Source organism: Polyodon spathula, chromosome 1 (genome assembly GCF_017654505.1).
Source record: "Polyodon spathula isolate WHYD16114869_AA chromosome 1, ASM1765450v1, whole genome shotgun sequence".
Taxonomy (NCBI): Eukaryota; Metazoa; Chordata; class Actinopteri; order Acipenseriformes; family Polyodontidae; genus Polyodon; species Polyodon spathula.
Window position 1 is genome coordinate 61,833,508 of NC_054534.1, and position 23,966 is coordinate 61,857,473.

At 36.5% G+C, this 23,966-nt stretch overlaps 1 protein-coding gene across 20 annotated transcripts in view; it reads right to left on the reverse strand.

Moving 5' to 3' along the window:
- Positions 1 to 23,966, reverse strand: part of LOC121320601 (teneurin-3-like) — a 280,613-nt gene that overhangs the window by 67,390 nt on the left and 189,257 nt on the right. For 13 of the 20 annotated variants that reach the window (XM_041259143.1, XM_041259098.1, XM_041259072.1 and 10 more), the window contains 2 exons: positions 21,054 to 21,269; positions 7,312 to 7,549 (listed from right to left, as the gene is read on the reverse strand). In XM_041259143.1, coding sequence (XP_041115077.1) covers positions 7,312 to 7,549; positions 21,054 to 21,269 — 454 coding nt within the window. The remainder of the gene's footprint in view (positions 1 to 7,311; positions 7,550 to 21,053; positions 21,270 to 23,966) is intronic. The other 7 variants (XM_041259216.1, XM_041259197.1, XM_041259160.1 and 4 more) reach the window with 1 other exon arrangement.

The following is a 23,966-nucleotide window of genomic DNA, read 5'->3' on the forward strand; positions in this document are numbered from 1 at the left end:
TCTCATTCATGATGCCGCTTGGGACAGAGGCCCAGCATTTTCTGAAATGACGCCCCTGTAGCAATTAAAAAAATTATACCTGTTGTGCACTTGCAATCACTTGGCAGGCCTCGCTGTTTTGAAAGAAAAATAAGGCCAATGAAAGCTCTATTCGCATTTCTACTTTCAGGTTGCCCTGCACGTCAAGTAATTTCACCTGGGAATGTTCTCCCTTTCTTTGATGCCTTCTTAAAACAGCTGCTTCCCCTAATGACCAACATACTTTACAGCCGGAGACATGCTTTAATCCCAAAGATATATCCGAGGGGAACACACCTAGAAAGTGAAACGGACTAAAGTTGTATTTTACCAGGTATTACTTTTGCAAAACTCAAACGAAAATACGCGTTTAAGTATAATTTTATATACATTCACAATCAATCAATAAGGAGTACAATATTATTGTTTCTTTATTTGCATTAGTGCAGTATCACTACTGTTTTATAAAAATATTAGAAATATACAGTATGTGCATGCAGCGGCCTTTTGCTAACTGATATTTCATCTGCAGCATAACCTTACAAAAAAATATTAATATAATATCATTATTAAATTAAAATATACACACACACACACACACACACACACACACACACACATATATATATATATATATATATATATATATATATATATATATATATATATATATATATATATATATATATACATATACACACACACACACATACAGTACACCCTCGCTATAACAAACCTGTTGGGGTCCAAGCCTTTTGTTCGTTATATCAGGGGGTTTGTTATAGATAAAGAACAACTAAAATAAATGATAAACTGCTGGAGTAAGTTAATAAAATGAGAACTTGTGCATAAAAGTAGAATTACATATACCTGTTCGTCTCATGTATGCAGTATTCTGCCTTTGCTTTATCCTATTCATTAAAGAATTAAAACGCAGTACAAAAACCAAAAATCACGAATTGAAGCTGAACTTTTATTCAAAATCAGTCTGGCAAGAATCGTTTCAAAGCACCAAATCTTAATGCAGCATGCAAGAATCCCAAACTGGTGGTTTATTCCAAATCAACCCGGCAAGTTATTTCAGCAATTTTGCTTTGCCACATGGTTGCTGAACAAGCCAAAAAAACAAAGTGCTTTTTGATAACTTATATCCAGGACTGAGATATTACTGCGTTACCCCTTTTTTTCCAAGGCCAATATCGTTTCCAGGAATCAACTAAAATTACACATTTCTCAAATTATAGTGTCACAGTTATTAGCACCCTCCCCTTGCAAGGATAATGTCATTGAGCCTTTTTCAGTAATTTTTAAGAGATTGGAGAACACATTGGAAGGGATCCTAGACCATTCCTCCAGACAGAATCTTTCCAGATTCTTGATATCATTCAGTCTGCGCTTATGGACTGCCCTCTTCAATTCAAACCACATGTTTTCAATGGGATTCAAGTCCGGAGACTGGGAGATGGCCAATGCAAAATGTTGATTTTGTTGTCAATTAACCATTTCTTGATGGACTTTGATGTGTGCTTGGGGGCATTGTCTTGCTGGAAGATCCACTTGCTGCAAGTTTCAGCACAGACAACCAGGTTTTCGGCTAAAATGTCCTGGCACTTGGTAGAGTTCATGATGCTGTTGACCTTAACATGAGCCCCAGGACCAGTGAAAGCAAAACAGCCCCATAACATCAAAGATCCACCACCATATTTTACAGTTGGTATGAGGTTCTTTTCTGCATACGCATCCTTCTTTCGACACCAAACCCACCACTGGTGTGTGTGGCCAAAGAGCTCTATTTTCGTCTCATCTGACCATAGCGTCCGGTTCCAATCCAAGTGCCAATGCCATTTAGCAAACTCCAGGCGCTTACATTTGTTGGTTGCTCTCAATAAAGGCTTTTTTTCTGTCAACCTTTCCAAATAGGCTATTGGCATGGAGGTGGCGTCTAATTGTAGATTTGGAGACTTGGTGACCCCAAGATACAACCTATTTCTGTAATTCTCCAACAGTGGCGCTTGGATTCTTCTTTGCCTCCCGAACCATCTTCCTCACTGTGCGTGGGGGCAAGATGCACTTGCGTTCTCTACCAGGCAGATTTACCACTGTTCCACTGGTTTTTAACTTCTTAATTATTGCCCTAATAGTGGTAAGTGGTATATTTAGGTTTTTAGCTACTTTTTTGTACTCATTGCCTGATTTATGAAGGTCAACAACCGTTTGACTCTTTTCATTTGTGAGTTCTTTGTGTTATCTCATTTCTATACCCCAGTGAAACAGGAAGTCATGGAAGGCCACAATACAGTTCCTTAAGACTGAGATGTACTTAAAAAAGTAGAATGTTAATGCAGATTTCATTTTGTTTGATTTTATTTATAAGAATCTGTGGGGGTGCCAATAATTTTGACACCTATTTTTTTGAGAAAAAAAAAATAGTACTTATTAAAAATAAACATTTGCTCTGAGCAATTGTATTAGCATAAAAGAATACAGTTTTCACATATATATATATATATAATATATATATATATATATATATATATATATAGTACTGTGCAAAAGTTTAAGGCAGGTGTGAAAAAATGCTGTAAAGTAAGAATGCTTTCAACAATGGACATGTTAATAGATTATATTTATCAATTAACAAAATGCAAAGTGAGTGAACAGAAGAAAAATCTACATCAAATCAATATTTGGTGTGACCACCCTTTGCCTTCAAAACAGCATCAATTCTAGGTACACTTGCACACAGTTTTTGAAGGAACTCGGCAGGTAGGTTGGCCCAAACATCTTGGAGAACTAACCACAGTTCTTCTGTGGATTTAGGCAGCCTCAGTTGCTTCTCTCTCTTCATGTAATCCAAGACAGACACGATGATGTTGAGATCAGGGCTCTGTGGAGGCCATACCATCACTTCCAGGACTCCTTGTTCTTCTTTATGCTGAAGATAGTTCTTAATGACTTTCGCTGTATGTTTGGGGTCATTGTCATGCTGCAGAATAAATTTGGGGCCAATCAGATGCCTCCCTGATGGTATTGCATGATGGATAAGTATCTGCCTGTATTTCTCAGCATTGAGGAGACCATTAATTCTGACCAAATCCCCAACTCCATTTGCAGAAATGCAGCCCCAAACTTGCAAGGAACCTCCACCATGCTTCACTGTTGCCTGCAGACACTCATTCGTGTACCGCTCTCCAGCCCTCCAGCGAACAAACTGCCTTCTGCTACAGCCAAATAATTCAAATTTTGACTCATCAGGCCAGAGCACCTGCTGCCATTTTTCTGCACCCCGGTTCCTGTGTTTTCGTGCATAGTTGAGACTTCTCCGGACAGTAGATGGGTGTACCAGGGTCCCACTGTTTTCTGCCAATTCTGAGCTGATGACATTGCTGGACATCTTCAGATTGCGAAGGGAAGTAAATATGATGTGTCTTTCATCTGCTGCAGTAAGTTTCCTTGGCCGACCACTGCATCTACGGTCCTCAATGTTGCTTGTTACTTTGTGCTTCTTCAAAAGAGCTTGGACAGCACATCTGGAAACCCCTGTCTGCCTTGAAATCTCTGCCTGGGAGAGACCTTGCTGATGCAGTATAACTACTTTGTGTCTTGCTGCCGTGCTCAGTCTTGCCATGTTGTATGACTTTTAACAGTAAACTGTCTTCAGCAACCTCACCTTGTTAGCTGAGTTTGGCTGTTCCTCACCCAGTTTTATTCCTCCTACACAGCTGTTTCTGTTTCAGTTAATGATTGTGTTTCAACCTACATATTGAATTGATGATCATTAGCACCTGTTTGGTATAATTGTTTAATCATACACCTGACTATATGCCTACAAAATCCCTGACTTTGTGCAAGTGTACCTAGAAGACTTGATGCTGTTTTAAAGGCAAAGGGTGGTCACACCAAATATGGATTTGATGTAGATTTTTCTTCTGTTCAGTCACTTTGCATTTAGTTAGTTGATAAATATAATCTATTAAAATGTCTATTTTTGAAAGCATTCTTACTTTACAGCATTTTTTCACACCTGCCTAAAACTTTTGCACAGTACTGTATATATATGAAGCTGTATTTTATTCTGGTTTCTAGACAACAGAACTAAATCACTGTGCATACAATAAACAAAAAAAGATTATTTAACTCCATTAATTTGAAAAACATTAAAAGTTGTATTTGAGTAATTAAAACACGTGGAAAGCATTAATGGTTACTGAGGTGATGTAAAACATCACAGAGAAATATGTACACGTGAATATATAAAAGCAAGAACAACAAAAATAAAAATCAGATATAAAAAACTGAGAAAACACTGCTTTCAACACAAAACTAAATGATCTGTCTTGTGAAATTATATACTTCGGGCATCAGCTAGGTTATGTAATATTCATAGCACAGCAACAAGACAAAAAAAACCCCAAAAAAACAACAACAATTAAAAAAATACCAGCAACAGCAACCCTGAACCACTGTTTTGATTCCTGTACTGAAGATTACGACTGTTCCTAACTGGCAAATGTGAGAACTGGGATAATAGAGATTTACAATCATTCATTGAATGTGAAGGCAGAGCTATGGCTCAGAAATGTGTTTCTTGAAATGTATGTTTAAATACAAATAAAAAACAGCTCTAAGGGAGACCTTGTCTTAAAAAGGCCTGTTTCCCTCTTATATTGCTAAAGACAAATAAATATGTTATTGTTATATAGCACACATTGAAACTGTTGCAGTCACAATGTGACAACTAGAAATAAATGTTTAGATGTGCAGTATCTGTAAAACAGCCACCACTTGTGATTTTTAAGACTAGAGAATTTAGCAGATTGTAAGGCTTGAAAACCAATAAGCTGAGTAAATCAATTGAAAACTGTGTTGCTGGAAACACACAGTTATAATCTTGCCATAATCAATGTGGTTACTGACAGCAACACTGCACTAGACTAACTGCGAGTGACAACTGTGCACTGCACAACAGCAGCAACAGCATGCTTTTACTGTGTATGTATGCAGTGTATATATCTCTGAGTTGAGTTGTGAAGTGTTTATAAGCCATTGGATTATTTAGCCAGTCATAAATTACCTTTACAAACAAAAATAATGTTATTAGATCTCAGCTCTTTAAATATGATTTAATTAGTAAACATCTCCTTCTTCATTTAGTATTCAGTTTAATTGATATTTTTAACACCATAAACTGGAAAGTTTCCAGATTATACACAGACACATTTATCTGGACCAGGACTTGTAACAATGCATCCAAAGTGTTTAATTGTATTTTCAGCTACGAAGGAAAATTAACACTTGTTTTGTTTTAATTTGCTGTCAAGTTACAATAATTGATATGCCACATACATACAAAAATATGCCGAAGTATCTTAGGGGAGTTTGTTAACAACAGTAATAATAACAATTAACTCCAGTAAATTGTATTTACTTGATGAGATTACATATTGACTTAAATTGCACTACAATACATTATATTCCAAAAGCAGAAATGAAAAGATAAAATAATAATCCATACATTCAATAGTGAAGGCAGTTCATTCCTATTTAGAAAATATTCCACTAATAAATAAAATACAACAACCATACTTTCCATGTATTCTTTTGAAACCACTTATCTTTCATACAAATGCCATTGCCACTGTTTAAGTACTGTATACAGGCATTATAATAATTATAATAATAACCATAATAACAGCAAAAACTAAACCTTTTATTTTAAAAATTTTGTTATTGTATTATGCCATCAGTCACTGAACACACATTAATTTCTTTAGATAACAGTTGTAAGCAGCTTTTACAGGACTTTCAAAGCCAAGATTTATAATGGACATACAATTGACCCATTTAAGAAGATTGTGTGTAAAACCTATGGCAGTTGCAAAACATGACAATCCTGACTGTTTCTACATGTTTCAACTTAAATACTATCCTTTGATTCAGTGCTTTTAGTAATCACTTGCACAAACTGAACCTACTGTAGGACTACTTTACCAAATGTACATGCTTTTGCCAAGTTGGAAGAAAAAAATAACAATTTCTAGATATTTGTATTTTTGTTTCTAATACAGCTTAAATATGTGGATATGCAAACTGCAATTAATTATCTCACAATAAGGAGAATATATATTTTTTTCTTCAACTCTTATGCATACAGGTGCATGTGACACTGCCTCTATGCATACAAGCTTACGAATTTAAGAGTATATTTTCTTATTTTAAATATTTCAATAAATGTGTTTTGTATGTGCTTAAAGCCAAATGCAAATCATATTCTTGGCCGGAAAATACCAGAGTCATTTTAGGATTATCAAAGTATCCTGGTTTAAAATACATTTCTCTTAGCTACTACAAAGCATTACTTGCAAAGCAATTTAAAAGAGGGACATGTTTGTGGATCAAATCGGATGAAGAATGCTGCGATCCCCAGTGGTTGCTGGCATTTCTATTCATTTTAAAACAGACAGTGATACTACAAGTTATAGTTAGAGAAATGCTGGTTTTGACTGCATATAAAGTTGATGCAAAACTGGTTCTAATTTGCCATGTCAGTTTTTCTACTGAAATACTGTTTTTGTGAAACGATGACATATGTTGAGACAAACTCATCCCCTAATTAATTATACATGCACTGATATTGTGAATATAAGATAGTCAACATTAAACCACAATTCCCATCAGGCCATTTGAAGTCATATAGATTTGGTGCACTCCTCCTTTTCAAAAGCATGAAGCAGACACATAACTGAAGATTGGATTGCTCTTATTTTGGTCATGTTTTGAAATTCAGATTATCTTTAACCATTTAAAAGCCCTGCACTTTAAATAGTGGTATATCTTCACTGATATTGCTAGCACACGCTGTTTTTGACCCACCACCGTAAAAGCAGCACCCCCCCCCCCCCCCTCCAAATGTTGAAGTCTATATGATGGTATCACTGAACCCTTAAACCTTTAAAAGCTGAAAACTGTTTCAATGGGTATTTGATGATTAGTAATGGGGCTTTAGTTGGAGGGTGGGCTGGCAGATGGAGGCCTGAGACATTAAAGAGCAAGACCTTCATATTGCTCTGCTCTGAGCTGGGGTCCCAGCAGCAAGGGTCTCAAACTCCTGCTGGGAATGCACTGAGTGGCCAAACTGTTTCTTTGACGAGTTGTCAAACAGAAACTGAAAACAGCCCACACCAGAAAAGCTAGCGTTGAAATTTAGACAACAATTTCTTGTAAGAGATGTAAAGTTCTTGTCAGGTTCTGCATTTCTGGGACAAATATCCCCATAAGTAGGCTTCAGCTCACCTGCTCTCCAGCGGCACATTGCTGCCTAGGACCCAGCTGTCCTGCAGCTGGACGGATTCGGGTGTGGTTTGCAGCTCGGCGGGCAGTGCGGCCGGGGGGGCCGGGCTTTGTTTCCTCCGACTGGTCAAGGAGTTTCTGTTGAGGGAGGTGACACACGGGTGCTGCTGTGATGGGCGCTGTTTGTGTAATGGTGGTACTGGCTGTAAGGTTGACTGGCCTTGGTGGTTGGGTGGTTGTTCTGAAATAAAAATAAATGAAAACATTAATTCATTAAAAAAAAAAAAAAACATACTTTAACAATGGGTTTTACCAGGCTAATATGCAATGTTGATTTTGTGCTGGCATATGCTACTGTCCAATGTAATTAAGTGCTTTTGTTAAGTAATCTTTTTTTAGAAATGTCATTACAATGTAACATCTGGACAAAATTGCTTGAGACTCCTGATCGCTTTCACTGTTTAATATTGTAACTACCAGCTATATGAACAGCTACTTAATACACCCCATGAATGTAACTACAAATGCATGCACGGGACATTGATCACTGACACAACTCAATGTAATAGGCTACGGTTTACTTCAAGCCATAGGCATACACTAAAATGAGTACAATATTGTATCTTGACAAACAAAGCAATGGCAACAAGCAAGAATATCGCAAGCTCTTTATCAGGAAGTCATTCAATGAAGCAGATGTTCCTTTATGGGTGCTTCAAACAACGTTTCACATTTGATTACAGCACAGGAAGACTCATACTATATAGCTAATGACCTTAACACCCATGAAGGCCACATAAAGAACAGATTTCCAATTTCACACAAATTATATAGGATTTTGTAATACATTTTAGAATGCGACCATCAGAAACTATTTTTATATAATCACACACATGAGCAGTGTGTACAACTATTTCTGTGACTGCCAACTATAATACAGAAATTAAACAAAACAAATGCACAAGTGAACGTGAATTGCAATTTCTCACCACAATGATAATAAATAGAAAAGCTCATGATGTCACTATAAATTGCTCACAAAGTGTAAAGCAATATTTAACTGTTGTCCCCCAGCACTATTTTCTAATTTTTGTGGTTTCATTAATTGACTGTCTGTTGCTTTGCCAAAACAATAGAGCTGAATGATTGCAATTAAATGGGATCTACTAAAACCACACAAGCAGGAAAATAATATACAAGTCAGCCAAAACACTTTCAAACTCATCAAAGCATTATTGCATTGTGCCTTTTGAGATATGCTATATATGTATACCCTTTTTCCTCAGAGAAATTGCATTATTGCTGGATGATAAAATATCTTTCTCAGTTAGTACACCATTATAAACTACAGTCACAAAGGCTGAGATTCAGATTACTGCTAATGCTAACCTGACCACACCCACACAAATATCTGGGAGAACAATTGCCACTTTGATAACACTCTGTACCTGCCACGCTATCTGAAACAGTGAACCTTTTGTTCAGAAAAAAGGCTGTTAACATTGGGGGGGCAGGGGGAAATCACCTGAATATTTAGATACAGACAGTGGTCACTTTGGACATGGACTAAACAAGCTATAAAGCAGGGCTGTTTCTAATGACTCACAGAACATTTCAGATGTAAATATTGTCTTTGTCAATATGCTTTTATCCCTCAAAGTGTGCATTTCTCCTGTGGATAGCATAGGTTAAGGGCTGCACACCATTATTTTACAAGAATCAAAGTACAAGCATGCTTATTATTTTGATTGTACACTGCACAGTGTCTTGATTTTACATTTTACATTAATTACTCGGGGAAATCCAGCTGAGATACAGCATCTTTTCAACAGTGGTGGGGTCATGCCAGCACAGCTGGGCAGCAGGGGGCACAAAAGGCAGTGACTCGCCTGAGGGTCGTTCAGTGAGCTAGTGCCCAAGATCTGAAGTTAGGGTCTTACTACTGACTGTTGTTTCTTCTCTACTATACAGTTCTGAAATCCAACCAAATTTAGAGAATTTAAATACAAAATGAGGATACTCCTCTAAGCCAAACCAAAAATGGATTTATTCACTGTTATACATCAGCATGTAAGAAAAAGAGTTATCGGACAATATAACAGAGAATGACATTCCAAATGTAGTGAAACTTTAAACTGTTTAGCTAGAGATGAGATAATAATATGTACGGTTGACCACTCATTCATGTACAGTTAGCCCTGTGTCAGAACACTTCTCTTCCTATACCATAAGGGACAGGGTCAACTGTTCATATTAACTTATAGACTATCAGTGTTTACTTAGTAAGTGGACGTTCTTCCCTTATTTCCGCATCGATCCTGTTAAGATGATGCTACGCAGAGGGGAGAAATAAAAAGCAATAGCTGCTAGCATTTAAACTAAATCAAAGGTTTTCTTCTGGGATGAAGTAGAAGATAAAAATGTCTCTTGAAAGTAGTTGTTCACAGTGTGTACTATATTAGTCAAGAGGTTTAGTTTACATACAGAAGCTTTGTGCTGATGGTTTTGCCTTGATCGTACAGTGCATAAGCATGAGGTCTTACTCACTTCAAAACCCATGACCGGTACCACAAAATATTAGTTATTGGTGACACTTAGTAAGACCAATATTATCTATTGCTAAACCATAACGTATATAAGGTTTGTTTGCTTGTGTCAAAATGTATTTCACTCTGTTCTGTGGTCAGATATAATGCATACTGAAAAGATGTGTAAAAACAATCTCTGAACACAAAGAATTTTCACATTGGAACTTGGAAGAGTATGCATATGGCAGAATTAGTGGTGACTTGTTAAAGTCGGACGAAACAGCTGTATGTTTTATGGAGTTTACTTTTAAATCACATTAAGATATATGTTTCCATCTCCCAGTTCTTCAGTGTCACATTGTCATCGTTCCCATCTGCAATATGTTTTAAAGGCTTTTGATTAATATTGCATGGCAGAACTGAAATTACATCCTTTGTCGTTTAGTTCTTAATGGTGCAAGTGATATCTATCAAATAGTGTTTTATTGAGCGTGTGCAATTTTATTGATAGGCTGTTTTTACAAATCTTTTTTTTTCAGATTTTAAGACATGCTCAGCTTTGCAGTAAATATCCCCTTTTGTTTTAACAACACAGTAAGAAAAATGACACAAACAAACCACTTTAAAACTTCATTAAATTGTGCAGAACTGTTTTTGTGATACATCTTGGAACTCATTAGGTATATTTTGTACACCAAATAGTGGAGTGCTGTCTACTTATGTCAAATGTATAGCTACTACTTATAGAATACATGCCATAGCTCAGTAAACTGTAAAATAAGCCAAATTAGGTTTTGCATAATGCTTATACATGCAAACAGATCTAAATGGAAACAGTGAAGTATCAGCATTGTAATCATCTGGAAATTTAGCATATGCAGAAACTATCCAACAAAATAAATATATCACTCTGCTAGACTGACCTGATACAATTGTAATCTAACAACGCAAATTATTAATCTGCACTAAATGTACACCTCATTTGGGGCAATTCAATTTGAGACAGCTGTCAATAAATAGTGCTAATCAATACAAACATTTAATATCTGAAAAAGCCTCCTCTGTAAATCAGTTTTGCTGCAGTAAATTAATCTAAAACTGTACTTTCTTGATTTTCTCTATGCTATTTGTTTTCCTTTGGCTCTATACAGATGTAAAAAAAAAAAAAAAAAAAAAAAAAGATTTAAGATTATGGCCAAAGGAGCAAAACTGACATTCCATAAAGTTGAAAATAGGAAACCACTTTATATGTTATATTAAGAAACATTTCTAAAAAAAAAAGAAAAAAGAATTGACATACAATATTTCTATTTTTAACTTATTTAAAATCTTAGAGGGTTGTATAACAATATACTGTATTCTTAATTTTGCTCTTATTTGAATTTGATCTTATTTGCTACTGATTTTATTGTACTTTATAACTGCTCTTATCTACAATGTGATATTCTGTAATGTGATATTTTAGAATGTGATACTTTGTACTGTGATATTTTGTAACAATTTTAAGTTGCCCTGGATAAGGGCGTCTGCTAATAATAAATAATAAATAATAATAATAATAATAATAACTTTAATTATAACGCCTTTCACACCTAGGTGTCTCAAGGCGCTGTACAAAACAAAACAATCAAACACAAATCAACACTACAAAATAATAATAATAATAAACTTTATTTTATATAGCGCCTTTAAAAAGCAACATCTCAAAGCGCTTTACAAACAAACACAACAGAAAATAAAAACAGTCATAAAAATGCCTTTCTATAAAAGTAGGTCTTTAAGCTAGATTTAAAAGCATTAAGAGTGGCAGAATCCCTCATCTCTTATGGAGTGGTGTCCCAATGTTTTGGGGCATAACAACAAAAAGCCTTGTCGCCCATAGAACGTAAGTGAACAGAGTGAACACATAACAATCCAAGACAACTTGAGTGAAGGTTGCGTGAAGGGGTGTAGACTAATAGGAGATCAGATAAATACTGTGGAGCCAAACCAAAAGTAAGAAGTACAATTTTAAAATCAACACGAAACTTGACAGACAGCCAGTGCAGGGACTCTAGAACAGGAGTGATATGATCCCTTGCAAGTGACCTTGTCAGGATACGAGCTGCTGAGTTCTGAACATGTTGTAATTTGGACAGCATGCTTTTGGAGATGCCTGAAAGCAGAGTGTTACAATAATCAATCCACAAAAAAAACAAAATGCATAAACCAGCTTTTCAGCTACAGAAGCAGAAAGCATAGGTTGCACCCTAGCGATGTTTTTGAGGTGGAAAAATGATGCCTTAACATTATTCTGCACATGAGGTTCAGAAGTTAATCCAGGATCAAAAATAACTCCCAAATTTCTCCTTTTGGATCTACACTCAAGCACAGTAGAATCAACTGACAAGTTTACAGCATTGATTTTATGTGACTGATGGGCAGTGCTTAGCAACATAACCCCTGTCTTGTCACAGTTAAGATGCAGAAAGTTTTGTGACATCCAATTCTTAATATCAGAAATGCAATCAGCAAGCACAGAGGCAGCAAGATCAACATCAGATTTAGTATGCACATAAATTTGGGTGTCATCTGCATAAAAATTATAACTCAGGCCATGTGATCTTAGTATGTGGCCAAGGGGAAACATGTAAATACTAAATAGTAGGGGGCCCAAAATTGAGCCTTGTGGGACACCAGATGTTACCAGTCCAGTGTTGACGCACAGTAAGATAAGACTGAAACCATTTTAGCGCAATGCCAGAAATGTCAAACACACCTTCTAACCTATCAAGCAGGATAGCATGATTTACAGTGTAGAATGCAGCACTAACATCCAAAATAATTAAAATTGACAACACCCCTGAGTCAGCTGCAATAAGAAGATTGTTTGTAACTTTAACAAGGGCAGTTTCAGTACTGTGTAGTTGTTGAAAACCAGATTGCAAAGGTTCATAGAGTTTATTTGCAGTTAGATGGCAATTTAATTGCAAAGTGACAGCTAGCTCTAATATTTTAGCAAGACAGGGCAGATTTGAGTTGAGACGGTAATTGTTAAAATTATCCAAACTCAATGAATAACAATTAATCGGTTAAAAAATTCTACAGATAAAAAAATAAAATACAATAAAATAGGTAAATAGAGATAAAATCGATCATCATAAAAGTGCAGTACATTATAATAAATAGTGCAGACTTCAGTAGCCAAAGAGTTAAAAAAAAATACAGCATAGAATAAGTGTGTCTTAAGGGTATTTTTAAAATTTGGCTATTGTTGTGGATTCTCTAATAAGTTGGTAGCGAGTTCCAAAGAAAAGAAGCAAACCAGCTATGCCCTCTGAGCGTAACACATTTTGGAACCATGCATTTTAACAGAGGATCTAAGCTGCCTCCCTGGGATATAATAAATAAATAAATAAATATTATTATTATTAATACAACGACTACTAGGACTACTAATACTACAGCCCATATCCAAGCCTTGTAGCATATCACCCCCCCCCCCCCCACCCCACCCCCACACACACACACACTTCACAGACACAAGAGATGACAAGCTCAATCCCCAGAGAAGTCTATTTGTGGGATAAGGGGATGAAATTGCACTGATTGGCATGATACAGATAAATATGCATAACTGTATCCCATGGGTTTGTTCGTGATATTATTTTGGGAGCCATACAGGCTAGGCTACATTTTAAGGGAGGGGACCTGCAGTGGCAGGTGGAACCACTTTCCAGGATTGGCAGGGGCCAGCTGTTGGGCATGCTGTATACTGTGTTTCATTGTTACTACAATATAATGTTGCTTTTCTCAAACGGCGTGTCTCTGAAATATATTAAAAACCAATTCATTTTACTTATTTTGCATCCCTAACAAAAATAAAAAGCTTGTCTCTAAGGCACTGTGTTATTGCTGAGCAGTTTGGCTGAACAATTACTGCAATGTTTTGTTTCTTATCCCTTTGATTTTAAACAATAAAAATACAAATACCTATCTATAGATGCACAATCAGAAATTGCATGTTAGCTTTGTGCGATGATGCAGATGCAGGCAACTGTGTTTCAAACTAACAAAGGCAAGGGGAGGTTTATTGAAACGCAGGCTCTGTCGATCCCATTACAAAAATGGAACAGTAAGTGATGAGCGAGGGAGCGGGTAAGAGAGAAAAGACACATTTTCTAAACAATTTATTAATTCAAATATATAGCATGCTTCATAATTACTGATCATTTATTCCAGTTTTACCTTAAGAGGATAAACCACTCAACCCTAATGGGACTTGTGGTTTACTGGGACAGCCTCCTTTTCTAAAGATGTTCGCAAATCTGCCCTTTTCACATATCTGCCTATACCCCAGTCCACAGGGGGTTGAATATGCAACGCTGTACTGTATAAAATGTAAACCAACAATATGAAGAAGTGTTTAACCTTTAGTTTTCACCTTCTTATTTATACTGTTGTCTGTCACTGTTTGGGACCCTATTGTTTATGGTATGTACTGTCAACAGTGACTTTCACAAACACAGGCATACATAAAGCTCTTCATTTAATATGCATTGAAAAAAATGCTGTATTTTCTGGTTCCGCTTTAATGATGGCATTGTTATTTTACACTGCAAATACATCTTTAAAAAGAGGCTATGTGCTTATGGACACACTTTGGATTCTAACTTTTGGATTTCTTATAAGGAAAAAGTTAAGTTAATCATTTCTTTGATACATGAAGCAGAAATATGCCAGTTCCACTACCAATAGTCTGTCAAGGTGTTAGAATGGAATTTAATGCGATTCACTTCTACCAGGAACATTGAAAATGTCAACACTCTATTCCAGTTTGACAGGAACACACTTTAAAAGGTTACATGACAATGATACTACATACTGTCATGTTGTACATCATAGTATAGTTTTTTATCAGTGCAATTGGATTATAAAACCTATCCTCCATTAGACATTTTAAAAACCACAGGTAGTTATCAACACATTTACAATCGTGCTGTATGTGCCTGTGGGAGGGTGAGGGTTATTAGGAAGCATGAAGTTTAGCCTCCCGACAGACAGAGGTGCTATTTAGGCTAACTTACCAAGACTGATCTGACACACGTCAAGGGCCGGGTTTTTGAGGACACATAGGTGCTCCTGGTCCCACCTCATCAATACCACGATTAAGCAATAATCCAATCTGCTAGTGATTTGCTACTGCTGGACTGATGGTACGGAGCCTAGCGCATATAGGGGAGGATACAGCCAGCTTGAGAGGAGGCACTAACCTTTCTATGGACATGTATTTATTTGGTCTCTGTGACCAGGGGCCAAAGGAATACCTATACTCTTTGAGACCGTAAAGATGTAGTGGATTTACCGAAGGAGCCAGCTCATGCAAAGTCTAGCTCTTGATTTTACTAACTGCTAAGACGTCTGTGTCTCCCTCGAAACATTGGGACAATACCGCTCGTGTAAATAAATAAAATAAAAAATGTGTTTGAACCCATGCAACAAACCTCTGGTCTCTTAATTTCTGGAACCTGACAGTCCCACATGGTGCACTAAAGGGCAACCCTGCTTGTAAAACAATAAATGAAACCCCAAAAGGTATCCTATTAATATCATGCACATGCAAAAGAAATACACTAAACTGTTGCCTACCGCAACCGGTAATGTGAGATTTTAAAGACATCATGTACACAGCAAATTTAAAAGATCACTTTATTTTTCATTAAAAAATGTTCCAAATAAATTCTCCATAATGAATATTATCATTAGCTTAAAGAGTAAGTAGCAGGGTTCCGAAACATATAGTGCTATACGTCTCCATGTTTTGCTACAACTGTTTAAAAAATGTGGATGTTATTGTTCTTTTCAAATGTCTACTGTATTGCACTGGTGTTTGAGATCTGTTCTCTAAATCACAGAGATTAAAAAAAAAAATAAAAAAAAAAACATAATAAGTGCTCTGGCTTTTCTCTTCCGTATCGTTATTGCTGCGTCACCTGTGGACATCCTTACACTATCAGTGCACTACAGTGGACATTTCGAAAAGAGCTTTGAAACAGACAGATATGTTATTTAAATAGTTGTAGCAACACATAGGGACGTCTAACGTTATATTTTTCAGAACCTGACTACATACTCTTTAACTGCATTTGGGTGCAATTGGTAGAAACCATCTCTTTAACAGCTTGATGGGGAGGGGTACAGAACGTAAACATTAGGTAGAGTTCAATTTCAACTGAGGTTAGAGAACTTTTGGATGTTGCAGCTTAAAAAAGCTATTTCTCGTCATCCACTGTTGGGATTTGTTGTTAGGACATGTACAAAGTGTGGAAAACAAACAAGCACAGACCTTGGAGAGGAAGTGAAATGGACAGTAAAGACTTTAGAACAAAGACACTCCAGTTTTAAAGAGACTAAGAAATGCTTTCAGTCTGAAGGTTGATCGTGATGACCCCAAAGACAATTAGACACCAGGGCTGTACCTGGGGCATAAAACTAATTTAACTGCTAGGTTTGCTAGAAAGAAGCATGAAAGCATAGTGGAACATCATAAGGGCTAGCCTGTTCCATTCTAAAATTGAAAATGCCCAGATTCGGATTTGCACAGCAAAAAAGCAATAGTCGTAAGACGTGTCAGTGAGCAGCGAAGGAACACTCCATTTCCCTAAGGATCACTATAGTGCTCTCTGTGTTTGCTAACTGAATGCAATGAATTTGTATTCTTTATGTTCTCAGCTGATTAGGCTTGCAGGGATATAGTTTTCATTAACAATAAGCAAGAAGCAAATTATTTCTATTTTCTGAATTGTTAAAACTAATGTCCTTCTACACCCTGATCAAAGAGCAGACCTAAATTGAGTTGAAGCTTGTGAAATTAAATACAATACTGCCAAATAATTTAGGAGGCAAAACTGTAGATGACCTGCTTCGGAAAAAAAAAAAAAAAAAAGTTAAATTAATAGATACACACTTGCTTTGCAATTTGCTGCTGTCTTAATAAACACACAAAGACATCAGGTGGTAGTTAAATCATTACTTCAAAATTACTTCTGGTGAAAATTACTTCTATTCAAGGCACTACAATAAAAAGCAGTGGCTTGAAGTAAAAACAGTGTCTACTGTAACAATAGATCTGAATTAATTAGCTTTTTCAAGTCGATCAACTCATATTTTCCACATCCATCTACAGTTTGCTATTTATTAAAGCCAAACAGCAAAAGGTGATGACCTTTATCAACTGTCTATATTATTTTAAAAACTGTGCTTTTAGAATATTGACAAAGTCAGTAGCATATCATTATCTGTGATCAACATGAATCTCCAGCAGTCAACAATACATGTAAATTAATAAAGCTGGTTGAATATTTCTTTGTCAAATAAAGACTTATACAATAATTAATTCAACTGTGAACAATGTCAAATAAAAACTACTATATTGTATTATGTTCTGACAAAAATATATAAAAATGTGTGTGTGTGTGTGTGTGTGTGTGTGTGTGTGTGTGTGTGTGTGTGTGTGTTTGTGTGATTATTATTATTTAAAGATGGAATGTCTAAGTGTATAAATCATGTGTGGAAAGATTAACATGCATCGCTCATACAGAACTGCCAAATTCGCTGTCACTCTGGCCCATCAAACTTACTAAGTATGCTAGGGATTAGACTAGCTGTTCATATTTATGTTATGGCTGCTGCTATGTTACATAAACATTTAGTTTAAAAAAATATATTATATTATATATATATATATATATAATATATATATATATATATATCATATACGAGTTTTTTGCTCAAAAGAGCAAACTTTCCAAAATGTCAGTACCTTTGACATACTTATAGGCTTTTGATGCCTAAACTTGCTTATTTCTGTTTAAATCTATCGATGTGTTTGTGATGTCATTTACTACATATTTTTTTTATGTTTTTATTCTGTCTCAAGTCTAAAATTCCAGGCGATGCAAAACTCAAAACAGAAGAGGATTTTACCAGACTGGCTTTAATATCAGTGCTATACACTAATAACAGAACTGTAAGAGTGATCCGGTTTTATTTATTTTTTTTTTACATCAGATAGAAATATTTTAACAAGCCTTTCAAAACAGCTGAACAGCATAAAATGTTGGCCACTTTTGAATATAGAAAATACAATATTCTAAAATACAGTACAGCAACTGAAGGAAAGAAAACCCAGAAGTGTCTGGAGTGCTTGCAGTTTTCCTCATTCATTTGAGCTAAAAAAGCACGGTGACGGTTCTGACGAGCCGCGCGATTTAGTACACACTTTTTGTGAGATAATCTATTAATATCAAATGAACCAAACTGTATAATATGACATATAAATATCCTCCCTGTAATGTTTTCAGAATCTTAATGAGCTCAACCTAACACTACTACCTCCCTTGATAATGTAACACAGCACTTAAAAAAAAAAAAAAAAAAAAATTATATATATATGTTGAAATTTCTAATTATAGTTAAGTTATGTGCCACAGACAATATCCAATTTATTTTACTTAATTTGTTCACTTGAACAAACAGGCTCTTAGGAATATCTCAAATTGAAAAAAGGACAACGATTGCGCTTGTAAATACATTTAATATAATTTAGGAACTGTACGTTTGGCTAATTTTTAATGCTGCAGTGCACAGGTAAAAAAAAAAAAAACACACTATTTCCATGATGGAATAGCTAAGAAAATGGAAACCTGCAAAAACAGCAATACCTGTAGATAACTGAATATAACACTTAGTAAGAGTGGTTGAAACAATAGTTTTAAGAGGAAAGCCACACTAACATAGTTGTCAAATTTGAGCTTGTGTTCAATTTAAACAAATTGTTAATTCAGAACTTTTATTAGTTTTAATGATAGGTTTCAAACACAGTGAGAAGAAATATATACCGGTATTTAAATATAATAAACAAACAAGCTGTTTGTTAACAGCTTTTCAGCAGTGTTTTTTTTTTTTTTTTTTTTTTAAACAAAACGATACTTTCATTTGTGGCTCAACTTGGGAAGAGGCTGTAATCAAGCCAACACAGCGATTCAGTTTAAACCCCTAATTGCATGTGCTTACTTGGCTCATAACTCAACACTTTAACTAGAAATGTTGGTCAAAGATGTTTTAATGTGCATATGTTGTTTTTTAAAGTCTCATTATTCCAGCTTGTAGTCCACAATGCAATAATCTTAGAGCCAATGGTCTACTTACCCCACAGCAAGTCACATGGAAAACGTGTCTGTGCGAAAATGCAGGAATTGGAAAAGAAGCTGGTGCTTAAGCAACCAAGACTGAGCAGTGCCCACGTGCCTTTCAATCTCAGTCGACCACAGTAAATGTTATTGGAATTTTTGTGCTGTAAAATTGCTGCTTTCATGCCCAGTGCATCTGACAATAGGAATCCTTAGTCAAGTTTGAGATCGGGAGGCTGGCGTGCCTACAAGACGGATCTGTACATCCTGTTAAAATAGGGTAAGTACTTGACTGACTTCCTAAAAGGGTAATTGACAATGAGACTCATGTCAGCAAAGTTGTCAGAGAGAGAGAAGCTCAATGAGCAGGCCTTTTAGAAGACATACTGAGTGAAAATAAAATACAAAAAAAAAAAAAAAAATCCCACCTTAAATGCTTGATTTCATCACAAAGCCTTTTTAATCGTTTTATGGTCTGCCACATTATACCACAACACAGTGTCTTGATGCTGTGTTTTGTAGTTTACAGATATGACATTGCTTTAAAAAACAGACAAACAAAAACCTGAAACACAAGTATAAGCAACTCCATAATTAGTTTAGTTTGATGACATTTCTGCACTTTGTATCCTCGAGCAATATTTCCATCCAGACTAATTAATTTCAGATTTTTAAATTGGTACAGAAAGGAAAACAGATTATTTTTGCGAAAGCTTTGACACTCTAAGCAGTGTCTCGAAATTTGTAACCTAAGCAACCATGTGTACTAGGCATTGTTATTTAATTCTCTGTATAGTACAATTAAAGATCTACTTGTGTGGACTACTGACAGTGCTGTAGCTCTGATCTTAAAACACATAGACATGAGCATTATTCAGGTGACACCCTGAGATCATTTCATTTCAGAGAAACGAATAAGTAGCTTAGTATTTTATGCACAGTATTTTATATCTGAACTCTATGACATATTTCGTAGAAATTAACCACACATGCTGACAGTAAAAGCAATATACCAAACATCATTAATAAATGAAAATAAAAAATAAAAAAACGCATTCCATGTAAAAACTGGTACAGGAGATATAGGAAGGAATTATGATATGTTATTTATATTGTTATATATTTAAAAGCTGTACCAGCTACAGAGCCCTCTGCGACATTAGTGGAGCTGAGCACACTTGTGTCATCATTTTTCATATATCCAAACAGTGAAACACATCAAATGATAACTGTCACAGCACTGAATATGAAAACCTTGGTAAACAATTAATAGGTCAAGTCACAATTTTGTCGATATTTGCAGAAGCTTTAAACAGTGCTCAAGAAAACTGCTATTGTGAGAACTGCCATTATTTAAATACGTGTGTATTTGTACATGAATTACATTGAATTGCTGTATTCCTGTAACTAAATTAAACAAGTGTTAATGTTACATAAATATAACCATTGCCATTCAACATTTATGTATTTTGCTTAGAGAGCCTCTGCTATTTTAATTTTTATATTTATTACCATTTTCTGGTTGTATTCAATTAAGAAACATATTACCTTTCTTTTTTAACAAATAAGTTACAGGTTTTACAGAAGTTTAAGGTATTGTTTTTCTGAAACTTGCCAAAAATACTGGAAACTCCTGATGCTAGTGTCATGTCTCTGTAACAAGACACAATAAACGATAGTACAGAGGTTTTTTTTTACTTTTAATATTTAAGTAAATACTGATTGCCTGTCATAAACTGACCTGACTATTCAAGCAGTTTTTAATGTTATACTAATGTATACTTTAATGTACAAGATAGCAGTAGGAATAAAAATGCAGAGTTGTTCAGAAAGCTATGGATTAAAATTCACTTCAAAGATTAAACACAGATAGAAATCAAAATCTCATCAAACATGTCATCTTACTCTTACCATTATATTCATTTTACAAATTCAGTGATAACACTGGCATTTGTTTTGCTTCTAAACAAGAAAAGTGCTAATATGCAGAGACACTGTTTTAGATGTTTTTCAAGATTAGAACCAATGGAGGGTAATCTGTTCTTACCATTACTTGGAACAAATACAGGAACTGGGCTGGACTGTATTACTGGCAAATACAACCTGGCAGTGTATTCTTCATCAGTGTCAAATTCGTGAACTGGCTGGGTGGTATTATTACTTAGCAACCGCCTCTGGTTGTCATGGAGATTGGGTGATGAAGGCTGGGAATGTGAACATTCAATAACTGATGGACTGGAGGAAGAGGATGGCATGAGAGTACCTAAAAATAAATAAATAAAATACATAAATAAATAAACAAACAAATAAGTACATTTTAAAACAAATAATAAACAAATGGGTTTGAAAATTCAACTTAAACAAAGAAACAATACATAAATAACTGCAAAAGAGAACAAAACTTGTCCTCGGGACACGTAAATAAATGGACCATATAAAAAGACTAAACAAAAAAAAGTAGTTTTGAAGCCAGTTCTCAGGAGGCCTCTACATGGTTTCGGCCCCTAAAATAACAATAGACTTGAGCTGAAGTGGCTCTTCAGAAGGCTCAATTGGTTGCCTTTTATTATCAGCAAGGTATGAAAAAGCTAGCAAACAGAACTAGCTCCAATTCCATTAAAACCTTTTGCTTAGGAATGATGGCTAAGAGATTGCACATCCCCACAAGTGGCTGCAATCCCTGAAAGCCATCACTGTTTGCATCATCTTAAATTGAATTGCCGATTACGTGATACAAAAGAAATGGCAAATGAAAACAATGAAAATCATTGCTTCTATTTCACTAAAGACGATTGATTTTACAAGTAATAGGCCAGCTTGTTGTGTGACTAAAGATTTTAAAAGAGAACAGACTGATGAAGCAACAGACTGGAAAATTGTTCTCAAATACTTTATACTGTGATTGTCGTAAAGTGTAAGGAATCTGTGATAATAATCGACCAGCTTCAAAAGTTTGCTGACCTACCTGGACCACCAACCCCAGTAAAAAGGAAAGCATAACTAAAAAAAAAAAAACAATAATAATTGTAAACTTGGGTGTGATTTGGGTGGTAGGAGCTAGGGCTCCTCCTCCATTCTGTCCTGTCAACAATATCTGCCAATCTCCCTATTTAAACTCCAAGTCATACCCTTGTTCTCTGCCTTGCGTTTTTCGTTTTACGTGTCACTTCACAGTTTACAAATGTCACTGAGCAATCCCTTGACACGCCTCAATCTCTGCTGGACCTGCCACATCAACCACCGCTGATCCTGATGTGCGTGTTCCTGATCTTGCTTTTTGTTCGTCACATCTTCTGCCTGCTGTTCCACCCAATCCTTCAGCTCTCCTAATCGCATAAAATAATCTACACAGTTCAGCAATATGATATTCAACTCAGTTCCCCCATTTACAATCTCGTCACCTCTGCACAAGATTACATGGCCGCTGCCCTCGTGCCACCTACATTCTCACCCCTCTTTCGAATCCGGCCGGTCAGCCTTAACAACCTTCCTCAAGTCTCCCAGTTGAGATGTCTGGTTCACTCAGCTGACCTTTTACACCTGCCTCTACCTCCATTCAGCCAGCTGCTATTCAATTAAATCCATCCCTTTCCAATCTCCTCGCTTCAGCTCAAGATTATATGGCCGCTGTAATTGCTCCATCCATTCACTCCTCCTATACAACAGGCTGGTCTGCCTTCACTACGTTGCGCAAACAACATCACAGTCATCCCTTCTCATAGCTTCCACCCCCAAGCGGCCATTTGTTGCTAATAAATAAATAAATAAATACATTTAGGCAAAAAGCGTCTTATCATTGAACTCTCCGACCCCCAGAGTTGTTCCATCAGCAGCAGTAATTCGCTCATTCCTTCAAACCTTTTCTCTCTCCACTATAGCAGCATTTCTGACCCTATCCATCCATTAAATCATCTGGCTGGGAATCCTGGTTAACCAGAGCTGGCATTTCATACACATTCAAAATCATGCCTATACACCCTTCCTTATGCCATCTCTTTGGTACTCATCAGAAGGAGCAATTTTATTTTGCCACCGGCTGCCACAGCAGCCCCAAGATCTTTGATTTGCTCTCCAAACCCCTCTACGGGATTCTGCTCAACACTCATTGGGTCCCCGTCATGCTGCACTTACTGGATGACTTTCTCCCCCAGCACTTACTTAAGAAACTCAGGTCCCTCTTTTCTACAGTTGGCCTTCCCCTCTCAAGAGGTAAAAACCACAGGTCCCATCCACACTAATTTCTTGAAATAACCTTTGAAGCACCTCCCACGCTTCTTTTGCACCTGGGACATTTCAATTTTGCCATTCACATCAGTCCTCAAGGCAGGACTTCCATCTCATCTCCTCGCTCTCTCTACCATGCTAATATTTCTTCAGAAGCCTTGAAAGACATCAGGATTTGGTCTTCCCTCCTGCAGCACTGGAATGGCCTTTCTGTGATCTACGATGACTTAATATCCTATACCCCTGTAGCTGTATCTGTGCTGACTCTGCTGGCGTGTTCACAGTACGGCAGGAAGAGGGCGGCAGTCGTCCAACAACCGCCTGTGAGTCATGGCATTGACACGGGGAGGTGGGAACGTGGGTGTGTGGACTTTCCCCCTCTTTGAATGGCTGAGAGGCGAGTCTTGGGAGATTGCTAGCCCTAGAAAAAATGCTCTGCTGTTTCCTCAGGTCTGCCCTTTAAACGCGCCGAGAGTGCGGAAGCGCTGGTCCACGACCGAGAACCAGTCAGAGAGAACGGAACAGAGGTTCAGAGCGAGACAGTGAGGGCGGGGAACCCTTGGGCAGACCCCCTTAAAAAGTATAGCTCAGCAGGCTAGTTAGCCGGCAGCGTAGGACGGTGATTCGGGTCGCACGAGCAGCGGCGACCGGGATATTGCTGCATAGTCCAGCACCTTTTCTTTATAGTTTTGTTACTGTTTTATTTTCCATGTTTCTTTGTGCCTTCTGTTTTTAA